The sequence below is a fragment of the Cetorhinus maximus genome, chromosome 5 (assembly GCF_964194155.1).
Source record: "Cetorhinus maximus chromosome 5, sCetMax3.hap1.1, whole genome shotgun sequence".
NCBI classification, from domain to species: domain Eukaryota; kingdom Metazoa; phylum Chordata; class Chondrichthyes; order Lamniformes; family Cetorhinidae; genus Cetorhinus; species Cetorhinus maximus.
The window spans coordinates 82,436,646-82,460,446 of NC_135883.1; the positions used below are offsets into that span (position 1 = coordinate 82,436,646).

Below are 23,801 nucleotides of genomic sequence, written 5' to 3' on the forward strand. Positions count from 1 at the left end.
CTTTTATCGTCTCTGGATCAAAATCCCAGAACACACTCCCTAACGCCACTGTGCAACATGCAGAATGCAGTGATTCAAGAAGGGGGCTCATCACCACCTTCACAAGGGCCATTGGAGGTGGGCAGTAAATGTTGGCCTTGTTGGTGTCGCCCGCATCCGGTAAATGAATAGAAATAAATTCCCCAGAATCTTCCACCTCCCTTATGACTCTCCCTGAAACTCATCTGTTTGATCCAGATTTCACTCCTTTCGGCTTAGGCACCTTTATTTTTTATTTTTTACTGTGCTGCTAATGCACTTTCAGATGTTCTTTGCGTTAAAAACTTGATGTAAATGCAAGTGGTTCACGGAAAATCAGCCAGCTTGTACATGTGGCTTTCATAGTCTTAAGGCCCTTTTCATGATAAAGACAAGTAATAGGCTTCATTGCTTGTTAAAAGTTTCCATAACTTACCCCTCCCCCTCCACCCCCTCTCCTGATATTGTGATAATTCCCTTTATTTCCATCATCCCTTTAAAGTTTGCTTACCCGCTTATGAGTTTGTTCTGTATTACTTGTCCCTGGGTGCACCTGGATTTGTGAAGAGATAAGCTGACTCAAATTTGAGTGCCATTAGCACATTGTTTTTCAGCCAGAATTAACATTACTTTTATTTTATTAAACATTGCTGCCATCATATATAGGAAAATTGGCCAGATTCTGATTTTTTTTAAAATCACAAGTGTTGATGAATTTTAGATAATTGTGGATCGTCCGATAAATCATTAGTGGATCCCAATGAATGCACAATTTTAAACTGTATCTTTGTACCTGTACAAACATGCAGCATTTTAAGCATAGATAAACGTAAAAATATATTTCTGTATGCCCAACTATAACCTCCACCTTGCTGAAGGCTATAGCAAATTGAGATGGGGCCTGAAGGCCTGTGTGTTGGGGGTAAGGCACACCACAACTTAGGATGAAGAAATTTCAGGCTATGCGGAAAGTTGTGTGTGCTTGTCCAGAAAAACTTGAGAGGCCCAATTTAAATGCATTAGAGGCTTATTTGATGTTGTCTTTTTTCAGAGGTCTATACATCCAGTCTTGGGATCATCATCAGCAATCCTGGCCTGCACAAATCTATTAAAGGGAAACTATTGTATCGACATTTGGATTTAGGACTTGGATTCCTTGCTATTTCTTTTTGCTCCAACCAGTTATTTGGATTGTCATTTTTTTCCTTTTTGGTATTTTTAAATTTCCTTCCTTATTCTAGCTCTTGAAACTTGAGTGCTGAGGATGGTAATTTATTTGGTAATTTGCAAATTCTGATAGTGAACAACAAAAGAAACAGCGTGAATTTATGCAATGACTTTAATGTAATAAAACACCCAAGGCACCTTCAAGAGGCATTACAGAATAAAACACAACACCAAGCCACATAAGGAGATATTAGGTCAGTTGACCAAAACCTTGGTCGGAGAGAGAGGTTTTCAGGAGTGTCTTAAAGGAGGAAAATGAAGAAGAGAGGTGGAAAAGTTTAGGGAGGGAATTCTAGAATTCACGGCCAGGCAGCTGAAGGCACAGCCATTGATGATGGAGCGATTAAAATTGGTTTTGCTGAAGAGGCTGGAATTAGAGGAGTGCAGATATCCAGGAGGGTTTTGAGGTTGGAAGAAATTACAGAGCTAGAAAGGGGAGAGGCCATGCATGATTTGAAAACAAGGATGAGAATTTTAAAATCGAGGCGTTGCATAACCGGGACCTAGTGTAGGTCATCGTGCACAGGCGTGATGATTTTTGTGAGTTAGAATATGGGCAACAGAGTTGTGGATAACCTTTAAACCTCAAATTTACAAAGGTTGGAATGTGGGAGGCCAGCCATGAGTCTGTTAGAATAGTGAAGTCTAGAGATGGATGAGGATTTCAGCAGCAGAAGAGCTGAGGCAGGGACTGAGATGGGCCATGTTATGGAGGTGGAAGTAGGTGATCTTGGTGACGGCATAGATATGTAGTTGAAACCTCATCTTGGGATCAAATATGACACTGGGATAACAAGCAGCCTGGTTTGACCTCAGGTTGTTGCCAGGGAGAGGGATAGAGTCCATGGCAAGGAGTGGAGTTTGTGGTGGGGTCCAAAGAGGATGGTTTCAGTCTTCCCAGTGTTGGAAGAAATTTCTGCCAATGCTATACTTATGTTGTCTAAACAGTCTGACACTTTAGAGACAGTGGAGGGGTTGAGAGAGAGGTAGTGGAGAGGCAGATCTGTGTGTCATCAGCTTATACACGGAAATTACATGTTTAGAAATGACCCTGCTGAGGGGCAGCATGTGGATGAGAAAAAGGAAGGGTCCAAGGATAGATTGTTTGGGGACAGCAAAGGTGATTGTGCAGGGGCAGGAAGAAGAAGCCATTAGTGGCGCTTCTCTGGCTATAATCAAAGAGGTAAGAATGGAATCCAGCAAGTGCAAACCCTACCCAAAAGGGTGATGGTGAAGGGGTGTCGGAGGGTTTGGTGTGGTCAACTGTGTCATAGGCTACAGATCGAGAAGGAAAAAGAAGGATAATTTGCCTTTGTCACAGTCACATACGATGTCATAGTGAAATGCAATTTGTGGTTTATTTGGGGAGGTACATCAATGCATTTTTGCTGCACCCATCACTACCACTGGTGTTTATGGAGATCTCACCAATTACTTGGACCTATCATTGGATACATAGTGTTGTCATTTCTGCTTCACACAGCTGGCTGTCAGAGTTATGCAATTTGCTGCAGGATAATCTGAGAGCAAATCTGTGACAGGAACAGCTCTTCTCTTAGAAATGGAAGTTAAGACAAAGCAGCTTTTGTGCTCTTGGATCACTTCTAGCCATCCCTTCCTCAGTGGCAGAGTTCCCTGTAATGTGGAATGTCATAGACAGCACCCTTGTGAGCACCAGAGGCCTTCCTGTCACCTCATTGTTTAAGTCAGCATGAAGTAATCTATTAATGTTCAGGCTGTATGAGACCATAGAAACATCATTATGCATATGATTGTTGTCCAGGAAGCAGTCAAGATGCCTTCAATATGCAGCAGTCCATGGTGCTCACATAATTTGGATGTCCCCTACGTGATCTCAGCATCTATAACTGTTCTTCAGCCACCACTGCCATTTGTACGAATGATGTACTGTGCACCTTTGATTGCTGATATACATTACCACGTCTCTGTTGTCAGACATTATCTGATCCAGGGTCATCAATCTGAAACATTAACTCTGTTTCACTCTCCACAGAATGTAATCTGAGCTGAGTATTTCCAGCATTTTCTGCTTTCATTTCAGATTCCAGCATCTTTAGTATGTTGCTTCCATATTTGAGGATTAATTGAGTGAAGAAGGACCCTGGCTGAGTACACCTGTAATTGATGCTTCCTAATTTAGCCTGTCATCCTTGATTAGAACTATATGAAAAAAGTACAAGTGAGGAACGCAATTACTGCCAAGTTCCTTTACAGCCTGCTCCGCAGGACCTGGGTAAATCCATTGATTTAGTCAGTAACCACTTTTTGCACAAATTGCACCCATGGCTTATCAGAAGGTTTTCTTCAGCCCCTAACATAACCATAGTTGCTCTCTCTAAACTTCTCATTTGGAACTGCTGGTGTGACATCAACCAAATCAATTTCTCTGCTCACATTAACCTACCTCTCTCTGAACTTCCAGCATTCTGTTCTCTCAGGTCCAACTTCCTCATTAAACCTGCTGTCAAGAGTTGGCTTTGGCAAACTGACCTCTACATTGCAGAGGCTGGATGCCAACTGTTTGACACCTCCTATATCCCCGGGACCCTGACCCCATTCTGGATGTCAAACTGTCATTTCCAAGACTTGCTGAGCTATTCTTCTCCGGGGACCTTCTCTTACAAGTCCCTCTCACGTCCTGCATTCTTGTGTGCCCCCCCACCCCCCCATCGCAGAATCAGCCTCAATCCCTTGTCCTCATTTTCCATTCCACCAGCCTTGACATTAGACTGCTAAATTTCCACCATTTCTAGTGTTATGCCACTACCAAATACATCTTCACTCCCCCTTTCAGCATTCTGAAGGGGCGGTTCCTTCTGAACACCCTGGTCTATTTCTCAATCGCCCAAACATTCTCTCCCCTACCCATAGAAACTTCCTATACAAGCACAGTAGTTGTAGCACCTGTTTACCTTTCCACTGTCCAGGGTGCCAAACATTGTGAAACAGCCATTCACTTATACTGCTTTCAATTTAGTATACTCTAGTCACTGTTCATAATGCGGTCACCTCTATGTTGGGACGACAAATGCGATTAGGTGACTGCTTTTTGGAACACCTCTTCCAATTGGGCACTCTATAGCCTTCTGGACTCGACATCGAGTTGAACAATTTAGGATTGTAATCTTTGCCAATTTTTTTTGATAGCAGCTGTTACTGATTATTCTACGATTTCCATTTGCACCTCCTCTAGAGCTGCCTTTTGTTTATTTTCTTGTCCATTGTCACCACTTCATACCATGCTTCATCACTTTTGTCATTTAATGTCTTCTGCCTTCCACAGACCTTCCCATTTTTTTCTTGCCCGCCCTCCAACATTCCCTTTTACTTAGTTAAAACATGTTACAACATCTCTACCGTTTTCCAGTTTTAATGAATAGCCATTGATCTGAAATGGTCTGAAGATGAGTCACAGGGACTTGAAACATTAACTCTGTTTCTCCATGCTGCCAGACCTGCTGAGTTTTTCCAGCATTTTTTGTTTTTATTTCAGATTTCCAGCATTCGCAGTATTTTGCTTTCACCAACCTGAAATGCTAACACTGTTTCTCTCTCCACAGATGCTTTCAGACTTGCTGAATAGTTACAGCATTTTTCTGTTTTTATTTTGGGTTTCCAACGCCTGAGGGATTTTGGTTTTCTTTTGTCCTAATAAAGCCATCCTCTTTGGCGTAGTTCCAACTCTTCAGGTGAAAGGGTGCAGTGTTGCTGAAGTGTCTAAGCTGTGCCATTGTGCACAATGTACTTGGAGTTTTCTGCTATGACTGCTTTCCCTTCAGTGGCAGGTTACACCCCTTTCAGAGCTTCATACTCACTGGTTTTACAACCCTCCACGTACCCAACCAACTGAGTTATAGGCGAGCTGTCTGGCAGAGATTTTATGGGGATAGACTGTGAGGAGTTTGCTGCAATGTACTGATAGCATTGGCTGCTGCACTGTACACTATGGACGTTATGGTATTTTGCAATTGGTTATATAGTTAAGCAGATTATGCCACCTACAGGTTACCTTCATTGTTAAAAATTTTCTTTGAAAAGTACATGATATATTTGGAACTTTTATAAGACAAGTCATAGATGAAGAAAGGACATTCAGCCCAACAAAGTTAATCTGTCTGATATGTTGATTCCCTTGAGGGCATCATGTGATTAGTGATTTTTACTTGAATTAGAATTTGTATATTTTTCACATTGAATAAGTATCATAATGTATTCAAAATTTAGTTTTTACAAATTTTCCATTTATCTTTAATAAAAATAACTCATTTATGGTTTTACTATAAATATTAGTGGTGTATTTTATGTTCATAATTGCTTTGCAGGATTGTTTGAACATTGACATTTTCCCTTCCTAGTTGGTCACTAAACCACTCTGCTAATTCAGTTCCAATTACTGCATGTTTTTGCACCACAATTTTCTTTTAACTTGAATAGTATGTATTGATTTACAGTATTTCAATGGAGGAGGTGCACAATGCAAATTACAGGGAAAGAAGTACATACTGTGCAAAAAAGACAGCATTTTTGCTGATTAGAAAATGGATATATTTTCCGCTCCTAATTATTTGCTTGTAATGCAAACCTGACCACTGAACTTCAGAAAATCTTTTGCTGTTTATCCCATTAGGAGCACAATCATGCTTCGCACTTCAGTGAAAAGCTCCAGTCATGAAACACCTGTGTTTTGTGCATTGATCTGGATGTTATAATTTTATATTTTTTTGCATTTATTCGAGTTTTGCTACTGGAAAAGGATGTCTTGGAATTTGTCATCTTTGTTTCAAAGTACACAGTTTGCTTAAGATCAGAATGACAAATTGAAGTGAAGATCACACTGTGTGGTTTTTGGGTTAGAGTTTCGATTGTGTCTGGATCACCGTTTTATCATGTTGTTAGTATGGTTCAGCCTGCCTTCTCACAATATGGTGAAATAATCAAATTTCTACTTCAGAAGAATTGCAGTATATTACATGCATATTATGACCTGATTGAAAGACCAGACCAGTCCATATAGACAGGAGCCTTATCTTGGGAAAACTGGCACCGAATACTTATCGTTGAAGATGAGGCAAAGTACAGGAGTGGAGTGCTATCAATATAAAGTGATTGTGCTCTTCTCCAAACCACATGTTTTAAAACAAAATAACTGAAAATGTCATCCTCTTTAGAAGTTAATGTTATTAATGCTGTTTTCCAGCCTGTGGAGACCTGGCATTTCAGTGAGTTTTTCCAACTACGTGAAAAGCAGTGACGTCTGTGTAGGGAATACTAAAATTGGCATCTGACAAGGTCATGGGTACTTCCCATACACTGCTGACTGTAGAGAGGGATAGATTCAAACTGATGAGTCTCTATAGGACTGAGCCATAAATAAAAGTTATGCTTTGAAAAGGTTGCACATTTCCTACCTCAAATTGTGAGACTCTGTTACATTACAAGCCAATAAATCCTCAGCCTTGCTTTTCTCTTCTCCTTATTAAGCCACAGAATATTTTAGCAGTCTTTCAGTGAATAATAATTTCCTTCATTCCTTAAACCCAAAAAAAAGCACATGTAATATTTCCCTCCCTTTCCTCCTGGTGGTTTAATGGAAAAATAGCAATACCTAGCCATGATTGGAAACCATTGATTTAATCTCAGTTTGGGTGACATCAAACAGGTAATCATCAGCTAAACACAGATTGGTCTTTCTTTCGTACAGAATTTCTACCATAATTAACTTTGGATAGTTTATTTCCCTCTGCGTTTTTGTGTTGACAGCATTTGATGGTCAGGATTCTAACCCTGGTGCACCAATTTTTGATATTGTTTGCATCGAGGGAGCAATATCGTAATTGTTAAATCAGCTACACTCAATCATTTTCAGTTATGAAAATGTACAGCTGATATATATTTGTAATGACATGATTTGAACCTGTATTCTCATCTGTTTATTTTGAGCTCTAGACAGCAATTAGGATTTTCGAGCTCTGAATTCTGCTAGAGTTATGTTGAGAATAAATGGCATTGAAAGCCTTGTGTGGGAACATAACTGTTGTCCCAAGTGTCAAGCTAAGTAAGCAATATTTATGTTAGCCCGATGTTTAGCTTAAAATTTAAAATTGCAACAGGGTGTCGTTTACAAACTATGTTCTTCTCTTTGTACCATGTTGTTCGGGTCTGGGTTTATGTCTGCAATTTTGGGCGTCAACTTCGGGAGTTTAAAGTAAAATTAAATGGAAAGGAGAATTGAGTATGGCATAAAATTGTATTGTAACCAAATTAGCTGTTGATACAAATCAGAACATAAGAAATAGGAGCGGAAACAGGCCATTTGGCCCATTGAGTCTGCTCTGCCATTCAGTGAGATCATGGCTGATCTGATTATGGCCTTAACTCCACTTTTCTGCCTCTCACCAAAGGGAGTCAAGGATTATGAGGGATAGGTAGGAAAGTGGAGTTAAGGCCACAATCAAATCAGCCATGATTGTATCGAACGGCAGATCAGGCTCGATATGCTGAATGGCCTATTCCTCCTTGCTGTTGTTGCCTGGCGTACTGACCTCTACCTCAGAGGCTGAGCGCCAACTCTCAGACACTTCCTTCTACCTCCCCCTGGACCATGACCCCACCACCGAACATCAAGCCATTGTTTCCAGGACTGTCACTGACCTCATCACCTCTGGAGATCTTCCCTCCACAGCTTCCAACCTCATAGTCTCCTAACCTCAGACAGCCCGCTTCTACCTCCTCCCCAAAATCCACAAACTGGACTGTCCCGGTAGACCGATCGTGTCAGCCTGTTCCTGCCCCAAGGAACTAATTTCTTCCTATCTTCTCATCATTTTCTTTCCCTTTGTCCAGTCTCTTCCCACCTACATCCGCGATTTGTCTGATGCCCTACAACATATCAACAATTTCCAGTTCCCTGGCCATAATCGCCTCCTCTTCACCATGGACATCCAATCCCTCTACACCTCCATCCCCCACCAGGATGGTCTGAAGGCTCTCCGCTTCTTCCTTCAACAGAGGCCCAAGCAATCCCCATCCACCACCACTCTCTTCTGTCTGGCTGAACTTGTTCTCTCACTGAGCAATTTCTCTTTAAACTTGTCTCACTTCCTTCAAATAAAAGGTGTGGCTATGGGTACCCGCATGGGCCCCAGTTATGCCTGTCTCTTTTATGGGCTATGTGGAACATTCCTTGTTCCAATCCTACTCAGACCCCCTCCCACAACTCTTTCTTTCGGTACATCAATGACTGTTTCGGTGCTGCTTCATGCTCTCATCTGGACCTGAAAAAATTTATCAATTTTGCTTCCAATTTCCACCCCTCTATCCCCTTGACATGATCCCACTCTGACACTTCCCGTCGCTTCCTTGACCTCTCTGTCTCAATTCCTGGTGATAAGACTATCCACCAATATTCACTACAAGCCCACCAACTCCCACAGCTACCTCAACTACAGCTCCTCAAACCCTGCTTCCTGTAAGGACTCCATCCTGTTCTCTCAGTTCCTTTGCCTCTGTCGCATCTGTTCCGATAATGTCACTTTCCAAAATGGAGCTTCTGACGTGTCTGCCTTCTTCCTTAACCGAGGTTTCCCACCCACGGTGGTTGACAGGGCTCTCAACCATGTCCAACCCATCTCCCACACCTCTGCCCTCACACCTTCCTCTCTCTCCCAGAACCATGATAGGGCCCCTCTTGTCCTCACTTATTCAAAGGATCATCCTCCGCCATTTCCGCCAACTCCAGTATGATGCCACCACCAAACACATCTTCCCTTCATCTCCCCCTGTCGGCATTCCATAGGGATCATTCCCTCTGGGAGATCCTGGTCCACTGCTCCATCACCCCCAACACCTCATCCCCCTATTACAGCACCTTCCCATGCAATCTCAGAAGGTGCAATACCTGCCCCTTTACCTTCCCTCTCCTCACCGTCCAAAGGCCCAAACACTCCTTTCAGGTAAAGCAGCGCTTCACTTGCACTTCCCTCAATTTAGTCTACTGCATTCGCTGCTCCCAATGCGGTCTCCTCTACATTGGAGAGACCAAACGCAGACTGGGTGACCGCTTTGCAGAACACCTTCGGTCTGTCCGCAAGCATGATCCAGACCTTCCTGTCACTTACCATTTCAACACCCCATCCTGCTCTCATGCCCACATGCCCGTCCTTGGCCTGCTGCAATGTTCCAGTGAAGCCCAACGCAAACTGGAGGAACAGCACCTCATCTTCCGATTAGGCACTTTACAGCCTTCCGGACTTAACATTGAGTTCAACAACTTCAAACCATGAACACACTCCTCTATCCTCATCCCCTTTTTATAATATTCATTTTAATTTTTATTTTTTATCCACTTATTTTTTATTTATTTTCATTTTATTCATTGGTTTATCCCATTTTCAATCTTTCTTCCCATTGCTATCCCCTCCCCCTACCCCATTCCAAGGGTCATCTATCACTTGTTCATTTTGTTCTTTCCAGAGTGCTTACACTTATCCTGCTATTCTCACATTCTGCTTTCTGACCTTAATGCCACCATTAGTACCCACTTTAGCCAGTATCACTATAGTTCATAGCACCCTCGCCTTTGAATCAGAGGGTTGTGGGTTCATGTCCCACTCCCGGAAACCAAGAACTGTGATTGTACTCGAAAAGAGTTGCAATCTGTGACTGTTGATAACTCGAAAGAGTATCATTAACATCCTTTTGTCCATGACATCTCTGGCAATCTCTCCTTTGCCTCCGCCTATCACAGGCCTGCTATCCAGCTTCACTTGCTCCCCAGCCCCCTTAAACAGTATAAATTTCATCACATTTTTACTTCCCTTTAGCTCTGAAGAAGTCATACAGACTCGAAACTTTAACTTTTTTTCTCTCCACAGATGCTGTTAGACCTGAGTTTTTCCAGCATTTCTTGTTTTTGTTTGAGCCTTTTTCTCCTATTTCTAATGATTTTAAGACTTTATTGTACCATCAGCAAATTTGGCTACAGTACAAAGAAAGGTTGGAAAGCCTGTTGTGAGGAGGACACAGAATCTGTAAAAGAATATAGATAGGTTAAGTGAGTTGGCAAAAATTTGACAGATTGAATATATGAAGAAAATGTGCAGCTGCCCACTTCGGCAGAAAGAATAGATAAGCAGAATATTATTTAAACAAAAGAGAGATTACAGAATGCTGTAGTAGAGCGGGTGTGGGGGCGGCGCTGGTTGTCCTCTTAAATGAATCATAAAAAGTTAGCATGTGGGTGCAGTAAGTAATTAGGAAGGTAAATGGAATGTTAGCCTTTATTGCAAGGGGGTTGGAGTATAAAAGTAGGGAAGTCTTTTTGCAAGTGTACAGTGCATTGGTGAGATCACACCTAGAGTATTATGTCTTATGGTGGGATATACTTGCACTGGAGGCAGTTCAGAGAAGGTTCACAAGGCTCATTCCTGGGGTGAATGGGGTTGTCTTATGTGGAAAGGTTGAGCCTATACTCATAGGACAAACATATAATAATCTGAGGAGGCTTGACGGCATAAATGCTGAAAGGATGCTCCCCCTCGTGGAGAATCTCAAACTAGGGGACACAATTTCAGAATAAGGGTTCTCCATTTAAGCTGGAGATGAGGAGGAATTTCTTCTCTTGAGAATTCTTTGGAATTCTCTTGCCCAGCAAGAAGTGGAAGCTGGTCATTGAATATATTCAAGGCTGAGTTAGACGGATTTTTGATTGACAAGGTAATCAAGGGTTATGGGGGTGGTAGGCAGCCAAGTAGAGTTAAGGCCACACTCAGCCATGATTTTATTGAATGGCAGAGTAGGCTTGAGGGGTCAAATGACCTAGTCCTGCTCCTGTTTCTTCTTTCATTATTATTTAAGCGAGCAGCTGGTCTGCTATTTACTTTGTACCCTCGCTGAAGTTGAATTGGCCTCTCAAACTGACAACTGCATTCTGGTCCTTCAAGTTAGATTTTCGGTTTCTTATGAGGAATGGGTGCGAAGTGGAGTTGAGGCCAAAGATCATTTTATGATTGTATAAAATGACAGAGCAGACTCGGGGACTTGATGGTCTACTCTTCCTATTTCTTAAGTGCTTAGGACTGGACCTTCTAGCTATTGATGCAGATGAGACAAAGTTCCATGAGTAGATCATGATATTGGGTTTTCTTGGCTATGCAACAAACATAGCCATAGGCAAATGAGGTAGTAGATTGAAATTGCCCTCTCGCCTTATTTTAAATACAGTGTTGGATTTCTGCCTACTATTAGTGCAGGACCAGTTGCATCCATTTGGAGAGCTTCAAGAAATCCCAGCAAGTTACATAGTGGAGGTGTAGTTCTGCTGTGGATTGGTTTCTGCTCCTTTTCTCTCTATGCAGTAGCTGCAGAATATCAATTTCCCAGAAACAGATCTGAGGAAAATAGATCCTGAGATCTCAACCACTGACTAGCGAGAGTCTAAGTAGTGAAGTTCAAGAATCTGTGCATCTATCAGCAGTTGATGCTTAACCATAATTGGTGAATGCTTGGAAACAGAACTTCAATCTATCTCTTTGGTTAGTGTAGGTGTGCTGTTTTGAGAGACATTTTAATATTTTTGCAACTGTGGCTGTCTGATGAGGTTTTAATCTGCCATTTGTAGCTGTTGGCAAGAAGAACGTGTAACTTGGTGATACAGAAGCTTCCAGGTTTGTTTCTTGCACACAGTTGGCTAAATTATGTAAGGGTGTGGTGGAGGGGCAGTGGTGAGGTAGTAGAGGTTCCCCAATTGGCCTGAGGGAAAGGGAAAATTTACCAAGATCCCATCACCAGATAGTCATCTAGTGAGTCCTACAAATGTGGGGACAGGAGATGCCTTCGTGTTTGAATGGGCTATCAATGCCCAGTCTAGACTCATGCATGAAGATCAATAACTGGACAAGACTCATTGAACCACTTGCCAGCAAGTGCTTTAAGGAAAGGAGGGGCAGAAATTGGTAGGAGGAATATTTTTCCAAAAAAAGAACTTTCCATTCTCATTTGATTAAACAGTTTTCAATATTTATGTTTGCAGGTAATTTTTGAAGCAGATATATCTCTTGAGCAAACGGGATATATTGCCATTGATGACGTCCAAGTCCTGAGTTACCCATGTGGTAAGTGCTTATTTATTAAATTATGCTTCTGGTTCAAAGTACAGAAAAGTGTGAGGACTGAATTTTGATGGGAAGCCAGTTTTTTGCTAACCAGCAAAGAGTTAGTTTGGACATTTAAGTAGGCCTTTTAAAAGTTAAATTTGTATTTTGTTGTCAAATAACCACTTTTAAGCTTGCTGTGAAATTGTTGTTGCTTGTATTTGTATTCAACAATGATCAGCCTGTGCATCCATCAATGAATACCAACAGGCATCTAAGTAACTCTCCCCAAATTTGGTGACTGATTATCTTGTTGATTCAAGAATAGGCATGCTATGAACCAACTCTAACCCTGCCAGCTTTTCCCTCTGCTCTTAAGATGAAGCACTCTTGGGAAAAACTTTTTTGGCAGTCCAGTCCCGTCAGGCTTTTGTCATTGAAGTAGGGCCAGGCAGGCTTGTGCCTGTTTCGAATTTGGTTTCTTTTAAAAAGTGGACATTTTCCATTTTAAGCACTGTTGAGATTCATTTATGAATTATTTTGATTATAAGTTGAAGTCAACAACAATTATAGCACAAAAGCATTAAGAAGCCTTCAGAAGTTCTCCTTAAGGTATCTTGATTTATTTTAAGGGGGGAAAATGACGGAAAGTCATTCTCTATTCATACCTATATCTGTATTGATGGATGCCATATATGTGCATCAGTATGCCTGTGATTCCTTATAGTAAAGTAATTTTAGTCAGCCCAGTTACTGATATATCAGCAACCATAACTTCATGGCCAGGAAACTCATATGGCAGCAATTAGGTTGAATGTCTTTGTTATGAAGCAGCTGCAAACACATCAGAAAATGCTTTTTATAATAGCAACATAACAGCTGATTAGTCTCTTCAAATAGTATTGGTTAAGCAAAGATACTGAGACAATAAAAAAAATTATGAAGAGTATCCCACAAACTGTGTTTTCCAATTTAGTATGAAACTCAATGCTATTGTTTGTGTGCACAGTTGGATACTGATTAGCACTCAGATTTTATGCTAGGTAAGTGGAGCATGAGTTGTATTAGTACATGTATTCATTGCTATATTAATTGCATGCTACTATAATTATGGTGCAAGATAAATGCCAGTGGTCAGATCAAAGTAATATGTAGTTTAGTCAGTCCTAGGACCTCTCTACCCCTCTAAATTGAAAAGCACAGGTCAAAAGCAGTAGACTAAGAAAAGGAAGATTCACCCCCTCCCCACCCCAACCCCATGATCCTTAAAAGCCTCCACACGATATGTAGAGCAGCAGAGTTTATTTTTCAACTGAAGTTCCCTTGCCTCCAACAGTAGGCCATTTGGAATCAGACGTATTACTGTAATGTGGCACACATTTAGTCTAGCACTGGAGGACCTTTACAAATTGGGACTACAGCATTTTCTCGACAGCAAGTGAGTTTTTAGTGGCTCAATCCAAAGTAATGTGGGTAGAATTATAATCACAATTGGTACCTCAAAATGATGAATGTACCTGGTGTTGATTTATTTGTCATTTTGGAAGATATTACAATTAAACAATTGTTTTCAAAAAAAGGCATGAAAATCAAAGTACTTGTTATCGTGTTGTTTTCTCATCCAGATTTCTTTTAATACTAATTTAAAAACCTTCATTATATTTGAACCAAAAAGAAGAAACACTTTTAGTTAGTTGAGAATGAGTGTGCTGAGAGCTGTCTTGCATTCATTTTGTTTGCAGCACCAACTTGTCAAATTTCATAGTAATTCAATAATCGGAGAAATTAATCCTTCTAGTTGTATATATCAGGTCTGTTTGGGGAGAAAAGAAGAATGCAGAGGTTGTTTCTTTGTGAATATCCTTACAGTTTCTTCCTACCCCTCCCTTCTCTCCCCCTCTCTGTGCCCCCCAACCCCAGAGTATTCTAGTGACTCAACTTAAATAATTTTAACACTTGAAATGCAAGGAAAAAACTTTCACCAAAGGTTAGAAAATACAAATAGTGATTTTCTTTGTAATGACAGTCATATGTTTGTATTTTCCATTCATGCATTGGGACTGCTCTGTGCTTTACAAACTCCTCTACCCAACTCCAACTCCAACTCTGTAGGGTTTTCTTTGTTTTGAACAGTGCAAAATATATTTTTATTTTGTAGCTGCTTATCTATCATTTTAAGACAGTTCATTATTCTTCAATAATCCAGAGGTTCTGAACCTTTTGGCTTCCAAGACCCTGCTCCCATGTTATAAAAATTCTCTGTAACGTACAGTATTTTTTTCTGTACAAAAATGATTGTTATACCATTGAGTACCTGTTTGTTTCGCTTAATATGAAGCTGGTGCTGAGCAACAATTCTGTCAAGGCGTGGAGGTATCTTTAACAAATGCATGCGCAGGTCATCCTGGCAGAGTATTTTCTTTACATTAATGTTATAGCTGAAAATCCAGCTTTGCATAAGTGGGTTGTACTAAATGACACCAGCACTTTGCTGCAGAATAAAAATTGCTCTACTCATTGGAACATTCACACTTGGAGCCCTCACCATCTCGGCCTGCGGGCCTTCGGTGCCCACGCTTGCTTCAGTATTTCCTCTTTCTATGTTGAAGTCAATGATCAGTGTTTCTCTCCGAGATTAATTCCCCAGGCTGTCCCTGTCACTTGTCCATGCATATTTCTGTCTATTTAAAACTGAGTTGTCCAATCTTTTTGCAAGGGGCCACATTTCAATTTTGCCAGTGAGCAAATTTCGTAAAGGTTGGGCACATATAAAACATGAATTTTGGGGGAAAAAAGGTTGAGGTATGAAGAAAAGAAACAAGTTACTGAGAGGAAAAAATAACGTCAAAGCAATAAACAGATAATTTTTTAAAAGAATAATTAATAAAGTTGACTATTAGAGTGTGCGTGTGTGTCCAGCTATTTGCCAGTCTCAGGGTGCTCACTCATTCACCCTTATCCACACCCACTGTGTGAGTGGGTATTTGTGTGTGGAGGTGAGTGAGAACGCTCCTGCACATGGGCTCCCCTTCTCGCACTCATGCGCTCCCTCCCGCTCTCGCCTACGCGCCCTCCCACTCTCGCATGTGTGCCCTCCCCTCCCCTCGTGCTGTTTCATTCAGCTAGAAGTTCTGAGTTTCTGCTATGCATTTTCAATTCCCTAACATCTGCCTATCAAAACTTGTATCACCCACATACACTGATAGTTCGTGCAGAACCGATGTCTCACGGAATCCAGAAGCACAGGAGGAGCACTGGGCGAAGATACTAATAAATCAAACATTATGTAATCATTAAGCAACAATTCCTTTTTGGGGCAAAACGATGAAATATGTGCTTAAAACATTGTTGCCGGTTTAGTTTTAATGTGGAATTTTGGAAATGAGTTTCTTGCTCATGAGAAGGGAGAGTGGAGGTTAGGTCAGGCAGCTCACATGTCTAGTATGGTGCTGACTGTGACAGCTGTTGATGAGCCACTAAGAGCAGAGCTATTTGGACGGCTATATTGAAGCTATTGGGTGAAACCATCAGGCGGTGGCAGCAGCGGACTCTGTGAAACATTCTCGTTGAACCCTTGCAGTAATGAACCCCTGCAGTTAAATCAAGCGTGCAGGAAGGCATGCCAGGAGCAGCACCAGGCATATCTAAATATGAGGTGTCAGCCTGGTGAAGCTACAACACAGGACTACTTGCGTGCCAAACAGCACAAGCAGCAAGTGATAGACAGAGCAAAGTGATTCCACAACCAGCAGATCAGATCTAAGCTCTGCAGTCCTGCCACATCCAGTCGTGAATGGTGGTGGACAATTAAACAAGTCACTGCAGGAGGAGGAGGAGGCTCCACAAATATCCCCATCCTCAATGATGGGGGAGCCCAGCACATCAGTGAAAAAGACCAGGCTGAAGCATTCGCAGCAAACTTCAGCCAGAAGTGCCAAGCAGATGATCCATCTCTGACTCCTCCTGAGGTCCCCAGCATCACAGCATCAGCCAGTTTGATTCACTCCACGTGATATCAAGGAATGGCTGAAGGCACTGGATACTGCAAAGGCTATGGGCCCTGGCAATATTCCGGCAATAGAACTGAAGACTTGTGCTCCAGAACCTGTCGTGACCTGAGCCAAGCTGTTCCAGTACAGCTACAACACTGGCACCTACCTGGCAATATAGAAAATTACCCAGCTAAGTCCTGTACACAAAGGGCAGGACAAATCCAACCTGGCCAATTACCACCCCATCAGTCTATTCTCAATCATCCATCAAGTAATGGAAGGAGTTATCAATGCTGCTATCAAGCGGCACTAGCTTAGCAATAACCTGCTCACTGACACCCAGTTTGAGAGTGACTGCCCTTGACATCAAGGCATAGTTTGACCGAATGTGGCATCAAGGAGCCCTAGCAAAACTGGTATCAATGGGAATCAGAGGTGGGGAAACTCTACATTTCTTGGAGTCATACCTAGCACAAAGGAAGATGGTTGTGGTTGTTGGAGGTCAATCATCTCAGCTCCAGGACAGTTCCTCAGGATCCTAGGCAAATCAGCTAAAGCTGCTTCATCAATGACTTTCCTTTCATCATAAGGTCAGAAGTGGGGATGTTTGCTGATGATTGCACAATGTCCACAGTTTGTAGTGACTCAGATACTGAAGCAGTCCATGTGCAAGTGCAGCAAGACCTGACAATATCCAGGCTTGGGCTGACAACGGTTAAATTACATTCATGCTGCACAAGTGCCAGGCATCTCCAACAAGAGAGAATCTAACCATCGCCCCTTGATTTTCAATGGTATTGCCATCACTGAATCCCCCACTATCAACATCCTGGGGGTTACCAATGACCAGAAACTGAACTGGACTAGCTATATAAATACTGTGGCTACAAGAGCAGGTCAGCAGTGAGTAACTCACCTCCTGACTCCCCAAAGCCTGTCCACCATTTAGAAGGCATAAGTCAGGAGTGTGATGAAATACTCTCCACTTGCCTGGATGAGTGCTGCTACCGTCTAGAAGGACAAGGGCAGCAGATAGATGGGAACACCACCAGCTTGGAGGATCCCCTCCAAGTAACTCACCATCCTGACTTGGAAATATATCGCCTTTCCTTCACTGTCGCTGGTTCAAAATCCTGGAACTCCCTCCCTAACAGCACTGTGGGTGTACGTGCACCACATGGGCTGCAGCCGTTCAAGAAGGAAGCTCACCACCACCTTCTGAAGGGTTAGTTTGGGATGGGCAATAAATGCTGGACCAGTCACCGGTGCCCACATCCCATGAATGAATATTTTTAAAAATCCACAGTTCCCACACTTAGTTCTTCAAGTTGTTTTTTTTTTTCTCTTTCAAATTGTGGCTTGCCAAATCTAACTGAGAAAATAAAGCTTGCCACGCTATAGTTCAGTGAAACCTACAGGCCAAAATCATGCTTTTCCAGAAAGCGGTGAATTGCCCCTGGTATGTTTCCAGCTACAAATTCCGAATGGCATTGATACAAACCTGCGAGTAGCTTCTCTCTCACCTGGCTTGACTGCAACTTTTTTGTGATTCTTTCATGGGATGTGGGCATCGTTGGCTTGGCCAGCATATATTGCCTGTTCCTAATTGCCCTTGAGGTGATGGTGAGCTGCCTTCTAGAAACGCTGTACTCCATCTGATGGAGAGGCATCCACAGTTTTGTTAGGAGGGGCGTTCCAAGCTTTTTGACCAAGCAACAGTGAAAATCAGTGATATAATTTCAAGTCGGGATGGTGTGTGGCTTGGAGAGGAATTTGAAGGTGGTGGTGTTCCCATGTGTCTGCTGCCCTTGTCCTTCTAGGTATTAGAGGTGCTGGTGATGAAAGGAGCTAATGGTTATGGTGTTGGTTGGGATGACTATCAAACAGGCTGATTTGTCCTCGATGGTGTTGAACTTCTTGAGTGTTGTTGGAACTGTTCTCATACAGGCAGGTGGACAATATTCCATCACATTCTTGAGTTCAGCCTTGTAAATGGTGGGCAGACTTTGGGGAGGCAAGAGGTGAGTTACTCAGTAGCATTTTCAGCCTTTGACCTGTGTTTGTAACTACAGTATTTATGTGGCTGGTCCACTTAAATTTCTGGTCAATGGTAACCCCAAGGATGTTTGGGTGATTCAGCAATGGTAAAGCCATTGAATGTTAATGGGGGATGGTTAGATTCTCTGTTGTTGGAGATGGTGTTACAAATACAAAGTTTATAAGGGTGTTTGAGACTGTCTCTTTAACTTAAGGTAAGATGGAGGAATGAAGGTAGCGTCATACAACATGGTGGAAGGTATCCTCAATGTGAAGGCGGGACTTTGTCTCCACAAGGACTGTGCGGTGGTCACTCCTACCGATACTGTCATGGACAGATGCATCTGCAGCAGGGAGGTTGTTGAGGATTAGGCCAAGTATGTTTTTCTCTCTTGTTGGTTCCCTCACCACCTGCCGCAAACCCAGTCTAGCAGTTATGCCCTTTAGGACTCCGCCAGCTCAGTCAGTAGTGGTGCTACCGAGCCACTCTTGGTGGTGGACATTGAAGTCCCCCACCCAGAGTACATTCTGTGCACTTGCCCCCCTTGGTGTTTCCTTCAAGTGGTGTTCAACATGGAGGAGCGCTGATTCATCAGCTGAGGGAGGGCAGTAAATAGTAATCAGCAGGAGGGTCCTTACCCATGTTTGACCTGACGCCATGAGACTTCATGGGGTCCAGAAACGATGTTCAGGACTCCCAGGGAAACTCCCTCCCGACTGTATAACCACTGTGCCACCACCTCTGCTGGGTCTGTCCTGCTGGTGAGACGGGACATACTCAGGGATGGTGATAGCGGTGTCTGGGACATTATCTGTAAGATATGATTCCATGAGGATGACTATGTTGCTTGAATAGTCTGTGAGACAGCTCTCCCAATTTTGACATTAACCCCCAAAGGTTAGTAAAGAGCACTTTGCAGGATCGACAGGGCTGAGTTTGACGTTTGTCCGGTGCCTAGGCTGATGCTGGCTGGTCCGTCCGGTTTTGTTCATTTTCTGAGTCTTTGTAGTGGTTTGATATAACTGAGTGGCTTGCTAGGCCATTTCAGTGGGCATTTCAGAGTTAACCACTAACTGAACACTGTGGACTCATCAGCGAACATCCCCACTTCTGATGTATGATGGAGGGAAGGTCATTGAAGCAGCTGAAGATGTTTGGGCTTAGGACACTACCCTGAGGAACTCCAGCAAAGCTGTCCTGGGACTGAAATAATTGGTTTCAAACAGCCACAACCATCCTTTTTGCTCGATATGACTCTCCAACCAACTGAGAATTTTAACATCTAACCCCCATAGACTTCAATTTTGCTAAGACTCTTTAACACCATACTCAGTCAAATGTTGCCTTGATGTCAAGTGCAATCTCCCCAAACTTACCTCTTGAATTCAGCTGTTTTGTCCATGTTTGGACCAAGGCTGTAATGAAGTCAGGACCTGAGTGACCCTGGCAGAACTCAAACTGACCACTACAGCGTAGATTATTATTGGTGTGAGTGTTGTTTGATAGCACTGTCAATGACATCATCTTCATCACTTTGTTGATGATCAAGAGTAGACTGACAGCGCTGTAATCAGCCATATTGGATTTGTCCCTTTTTTGTGGGCATCACATACCTGGGCAATCTTCCAGGTAGATGACAGTGTTGTAGTACTGGAGCTATTGGGTATGGGTCTAGCCTAGTTCTGGAGCCCAGGTCTTCAGAACTACTGCCAGCATCTTGTTAGGGCCCATAGTCTTTCCTGTATTCAGTGCAGTCTGCCATTTCTTGGTTTGATACGGAGTGAATTGAATTGGCTGAAGACTGGCATCTGTGATGTTGGGGATCTTGGGAGGATGCCGAGATGGATCATCCACTTGTCACTTCTGGCTGAAGATAGTTGTGAATGCTTCAACCTTTTGTTTTGCACTGTATGCTGGGCCTTCCTCCATCCATTAAGGATGGGGATATTTGTGGAGCCGCCTCCTGCCATTCACCACTGGATGTGCCAAGAGTTTCTTCTGGGAAACCTGGACAAAAAAGTAGAACAAGTTTACGAAATAAAAAACAATAATAGGAACGCAGTCATTTTGTTGATTAATACACTGTCAAAACCCAGCATTTAAAATCATTTGTTTCTGCTGGGGACAGTGATAGTGTTGGCATTGGTACAGCTTGGTGAAGATCTAAGTCACCATATAATTGGCTATATTCAAATTTGATGACAACTGTACTCTGTGCCATTAGTGTATATGTTGTAAGTATATATCTGTACTATGTCTAAATGAAACCAAAGCAGTGGGTGCAGTGTACTGCTACACTCGGAGCACACATCCAAATTGAAATGACCTTTGCCATGAACATGTCAAAATGTTAATATTTTACAGACAAATCTCCTCACTTCTTGCGACTCGGAGATGTGGAAGTAAATGCAGGGCAAAATGCTACATTTCAGTGCATTGCTACAGGCAGGGATACGGGGAATAACAAGCTGTGGCTTCAGGTGAGTAGTGATATGGTATTCTCATCTTTATCTTAATAACTCATTCCGACAAAAACAGAGAAAGCTGTCAATGATTTCTGCATTAGGCTCACTTTCTCAATAAACTGTTAAGAATGAGTTAAGATTTTTCCACTTCAAAATTTTATGTAGCTGAACAGTAGTTCAATTTATAGTTTTTGTTGTTATTTATATGTGAACACCGAAAGAATCTGCAATCTGGGATGTAGTTTAGTAGAACACAGCATGTCACATTCGGAGCATTACCCCAAAGCAACATTGTTTCAGGTTTTGTAATGAGACTCAAATGACTGTTGGCTTCAGAAATCTAGAGGGGGAATCGATCATTGCTTTGCAAATTACAGCTGGGGGTGTGGTCATTGTCAGAGTTATCTAAAAACCTACTGATAAAAACAATGGAACACAATAGATGGGAACTTCGCATTGATGTGAAAGATGCAGACAACTGATGTACGATTCAAGTTGACGGTTTACAACGTGGGGAGTGATTTTTGTTATTTTTAGTAGGGGGATTGCTGTGATGCATGTCTACATCGATCCTGATATTTGAGCATGTTTCGAAAACTGTGTTGGAAGTAAGATATTTGCATCCTGTCCAAGGCTTGGCAGGAATTGAGGGGAAGAGATCCCCATTAATGTTTTTTTTTCAAATGGCACAGATTTGGTGTTGTACTTCATGATGGTATGTTACTGGTTTTAATTTGATTTCTGGAAGAACCACAACTCTTGTGGTAAATGGCATTGAATTTTTGAAGCACTTGGTAAAATGAAAGCACAGATGCACAGCTGGTATAATAGTTTCTTAGATCACTGATGAAATAAAGGATGGGGTTCCGCATTAGGACACGTAGGGAAAATAGTTTCATTTCACTATAATGTCATGAAAAATAATGATCATATTGAGAAATTGAACTGCCTAAGTTTTCATTCTTTTTAACTTTAAAAATGCGGAAAAAATTATTTGAGAATCTGAATTACAGAAATATGTTATGATAAATAATTTATCTTGCCTTTCTTTGAAATCATGCTTACTCATCTCTAGATCATTTGGATTATTTTGCCTCCACTGTTGTGTTCCTCTAAAATGGCTATCTGACCACAAAGCCTGCCAAACTGCCTGGGTCACTTCCAGCTCAATATGTTATAAAATGGTGTCACAAACATTGCACAAGATAAAAATTGCAACAGGATTTTGAGAACATTACCAAAAAAATTATGCATGCTCCATTGCACATGGTTTCCAAAACCCATGCATATTCGTTTATTAAAAATTAAATTTAAACTGTGAAAAAGAACAATTGTCTGACAATTATTAGATGTGCTATCTATTCAACAAATAGATATCAATGGTTTTTGCATGTTGACTAAATTTTCATATTGATTCAAACCCTGCTATTGTATCTTCATTGTGCTGATTATTTTCATCATCATTGGTATTTTGCAGCTTTTTTTTCCTTCTGTAGGAATTACACTAACTGTGAACAACAGTAAGATGAAGTAAATGTATGGCCTCAAAGTACAATTTTTTGGTTTAAACAAAAATACATGATAAAAATTTTGATCTGATTTTTTTTTCATTGAAAAAGTATAACTTGCCCATGGTGTAAAAACATCAAGTGCTTGAGCACATAACATCCTGTATAGAAATGTTTAGAGGTGAAAGCTGTGAAGGGTCTTGCATCTTAAAAGCTAGTTTATTTTTGTAATTGCAAGAAAAATATTTTCTTACTGGGAAAGGGTGGTTGCTCTAAATCTATGTATTCAGAGCACTGGATTCATGTACTTAAACAAAGGTTATGTGAGTATCTTTGAGGGTAACATTCAACTTTAACATATCAGAGGTCAAGAACATTTTGTGTTGTCACCTAGGCTAAGTCAGTAGGTACTTCAAGTAGCAAACTTGTATTAACCCCAGATGGTTTCTGACAGCCGTGTTTGAGATGCATGTTAACTTCCTAGACTACTGAAAAGACTGTATAGCTGGCTTTATCATTAAAACTGTGCCTTCTCTGATGTATTTGACGGAATGTTCTCTCAGACCACGCCAATGAGGAAATACATTAAGAAATGGTCTACAGCGGGATGGATTGTCAAAAACTAAATTATAACTGGGAACTTAATGACTAACTTTAGGCAGTATTAAAAAAAAATCTGTTCTCATTCTGCTTTCTAATATAAATGTCAATTCAGTAATTGAATTGCAACTTGTGTGCAGTTACAGCAGCCCAAGGGTGAAAAGATTTCTCTCTTGAACCAGCCTGGTAGGGTGTAAGTATTGCCAGGAGCTGTGTATTACTATAGGGACTAACTGATCATGAACTCTCAGAGAGGGATCATATTAATTCATTGCTTTGTGGTTGAATTAGTGAGCAGTGTTTCAAATATATAATGTATTTGAGGGTTATTTTAAACTTTTAAGAGTAAATTCTAGCACATTAATCTCTGCAAATTGTACATTGATGGTGATGTTGCAAGAGAACCTTCTGGGGATTAGCTGTGACATATTCTCGATCAAATGGCTATCTGGCGTTCACTGTTTGGAATGAAAAATATTGAGGTACCAGAGGCTGCAACTGGCAAGGTTAGAGTTGCCCTGATATATTTGGATAAGGAATATCTGGACAATTTTAGACACTGTTGGGTAATTTTACCAGTGTCGTAGCTATATGGGAACATCTTGGCTATGCAAACAGCTAGCTCTGCTGCATTGGTCTTCAGTGATATAGCTGAGGTGTTGTCAGGGCTATAACCTTTGCTATGTCCAGTAAGTTAAGCCACATTATGATTTCATTTGGAGTGAGCTAAATTGGCTGGACACTGACATGTATGATTATCAGAACGTGCTTGACGAGGTTCTACTCAGCACTTCTAGCTAAAGTCACTTGAAAAAACCTTAGACTTTCCTCTTGTTCTTCTG

General features: G+C 41.6%; 1 protein-coding gene across 4 annotated transcripts in view; it reads left to right on the plus strand.

Annotated features, from left to right (window-relative positions):
* The window catches only part of ptprk (protein tyrosine phosphatase receptor type K), a 640,293-nt gene that overhangs the window by 220,620 nt on the left and 395,872 nt on the right, over nt 1–23,801 (plus strand). For all 4 annotated transcript variants that reach the window (XM_078542126.1, XM_078542128.1, XM_078542127.1 and 1 more), the window contains exons 4-5: nt 12,296–12,377; nt 20,751–20,866. In XM_078542126.1, the coding sequence (XP_078398252.1) occupies nt 12,296–12,377; nt 20,751–20,866 (198 nt within the window). The remainder of the gene's footprint in view (nt 1–12,295; nt 12,378–20,750; nt 20,867–23,801) is intronic.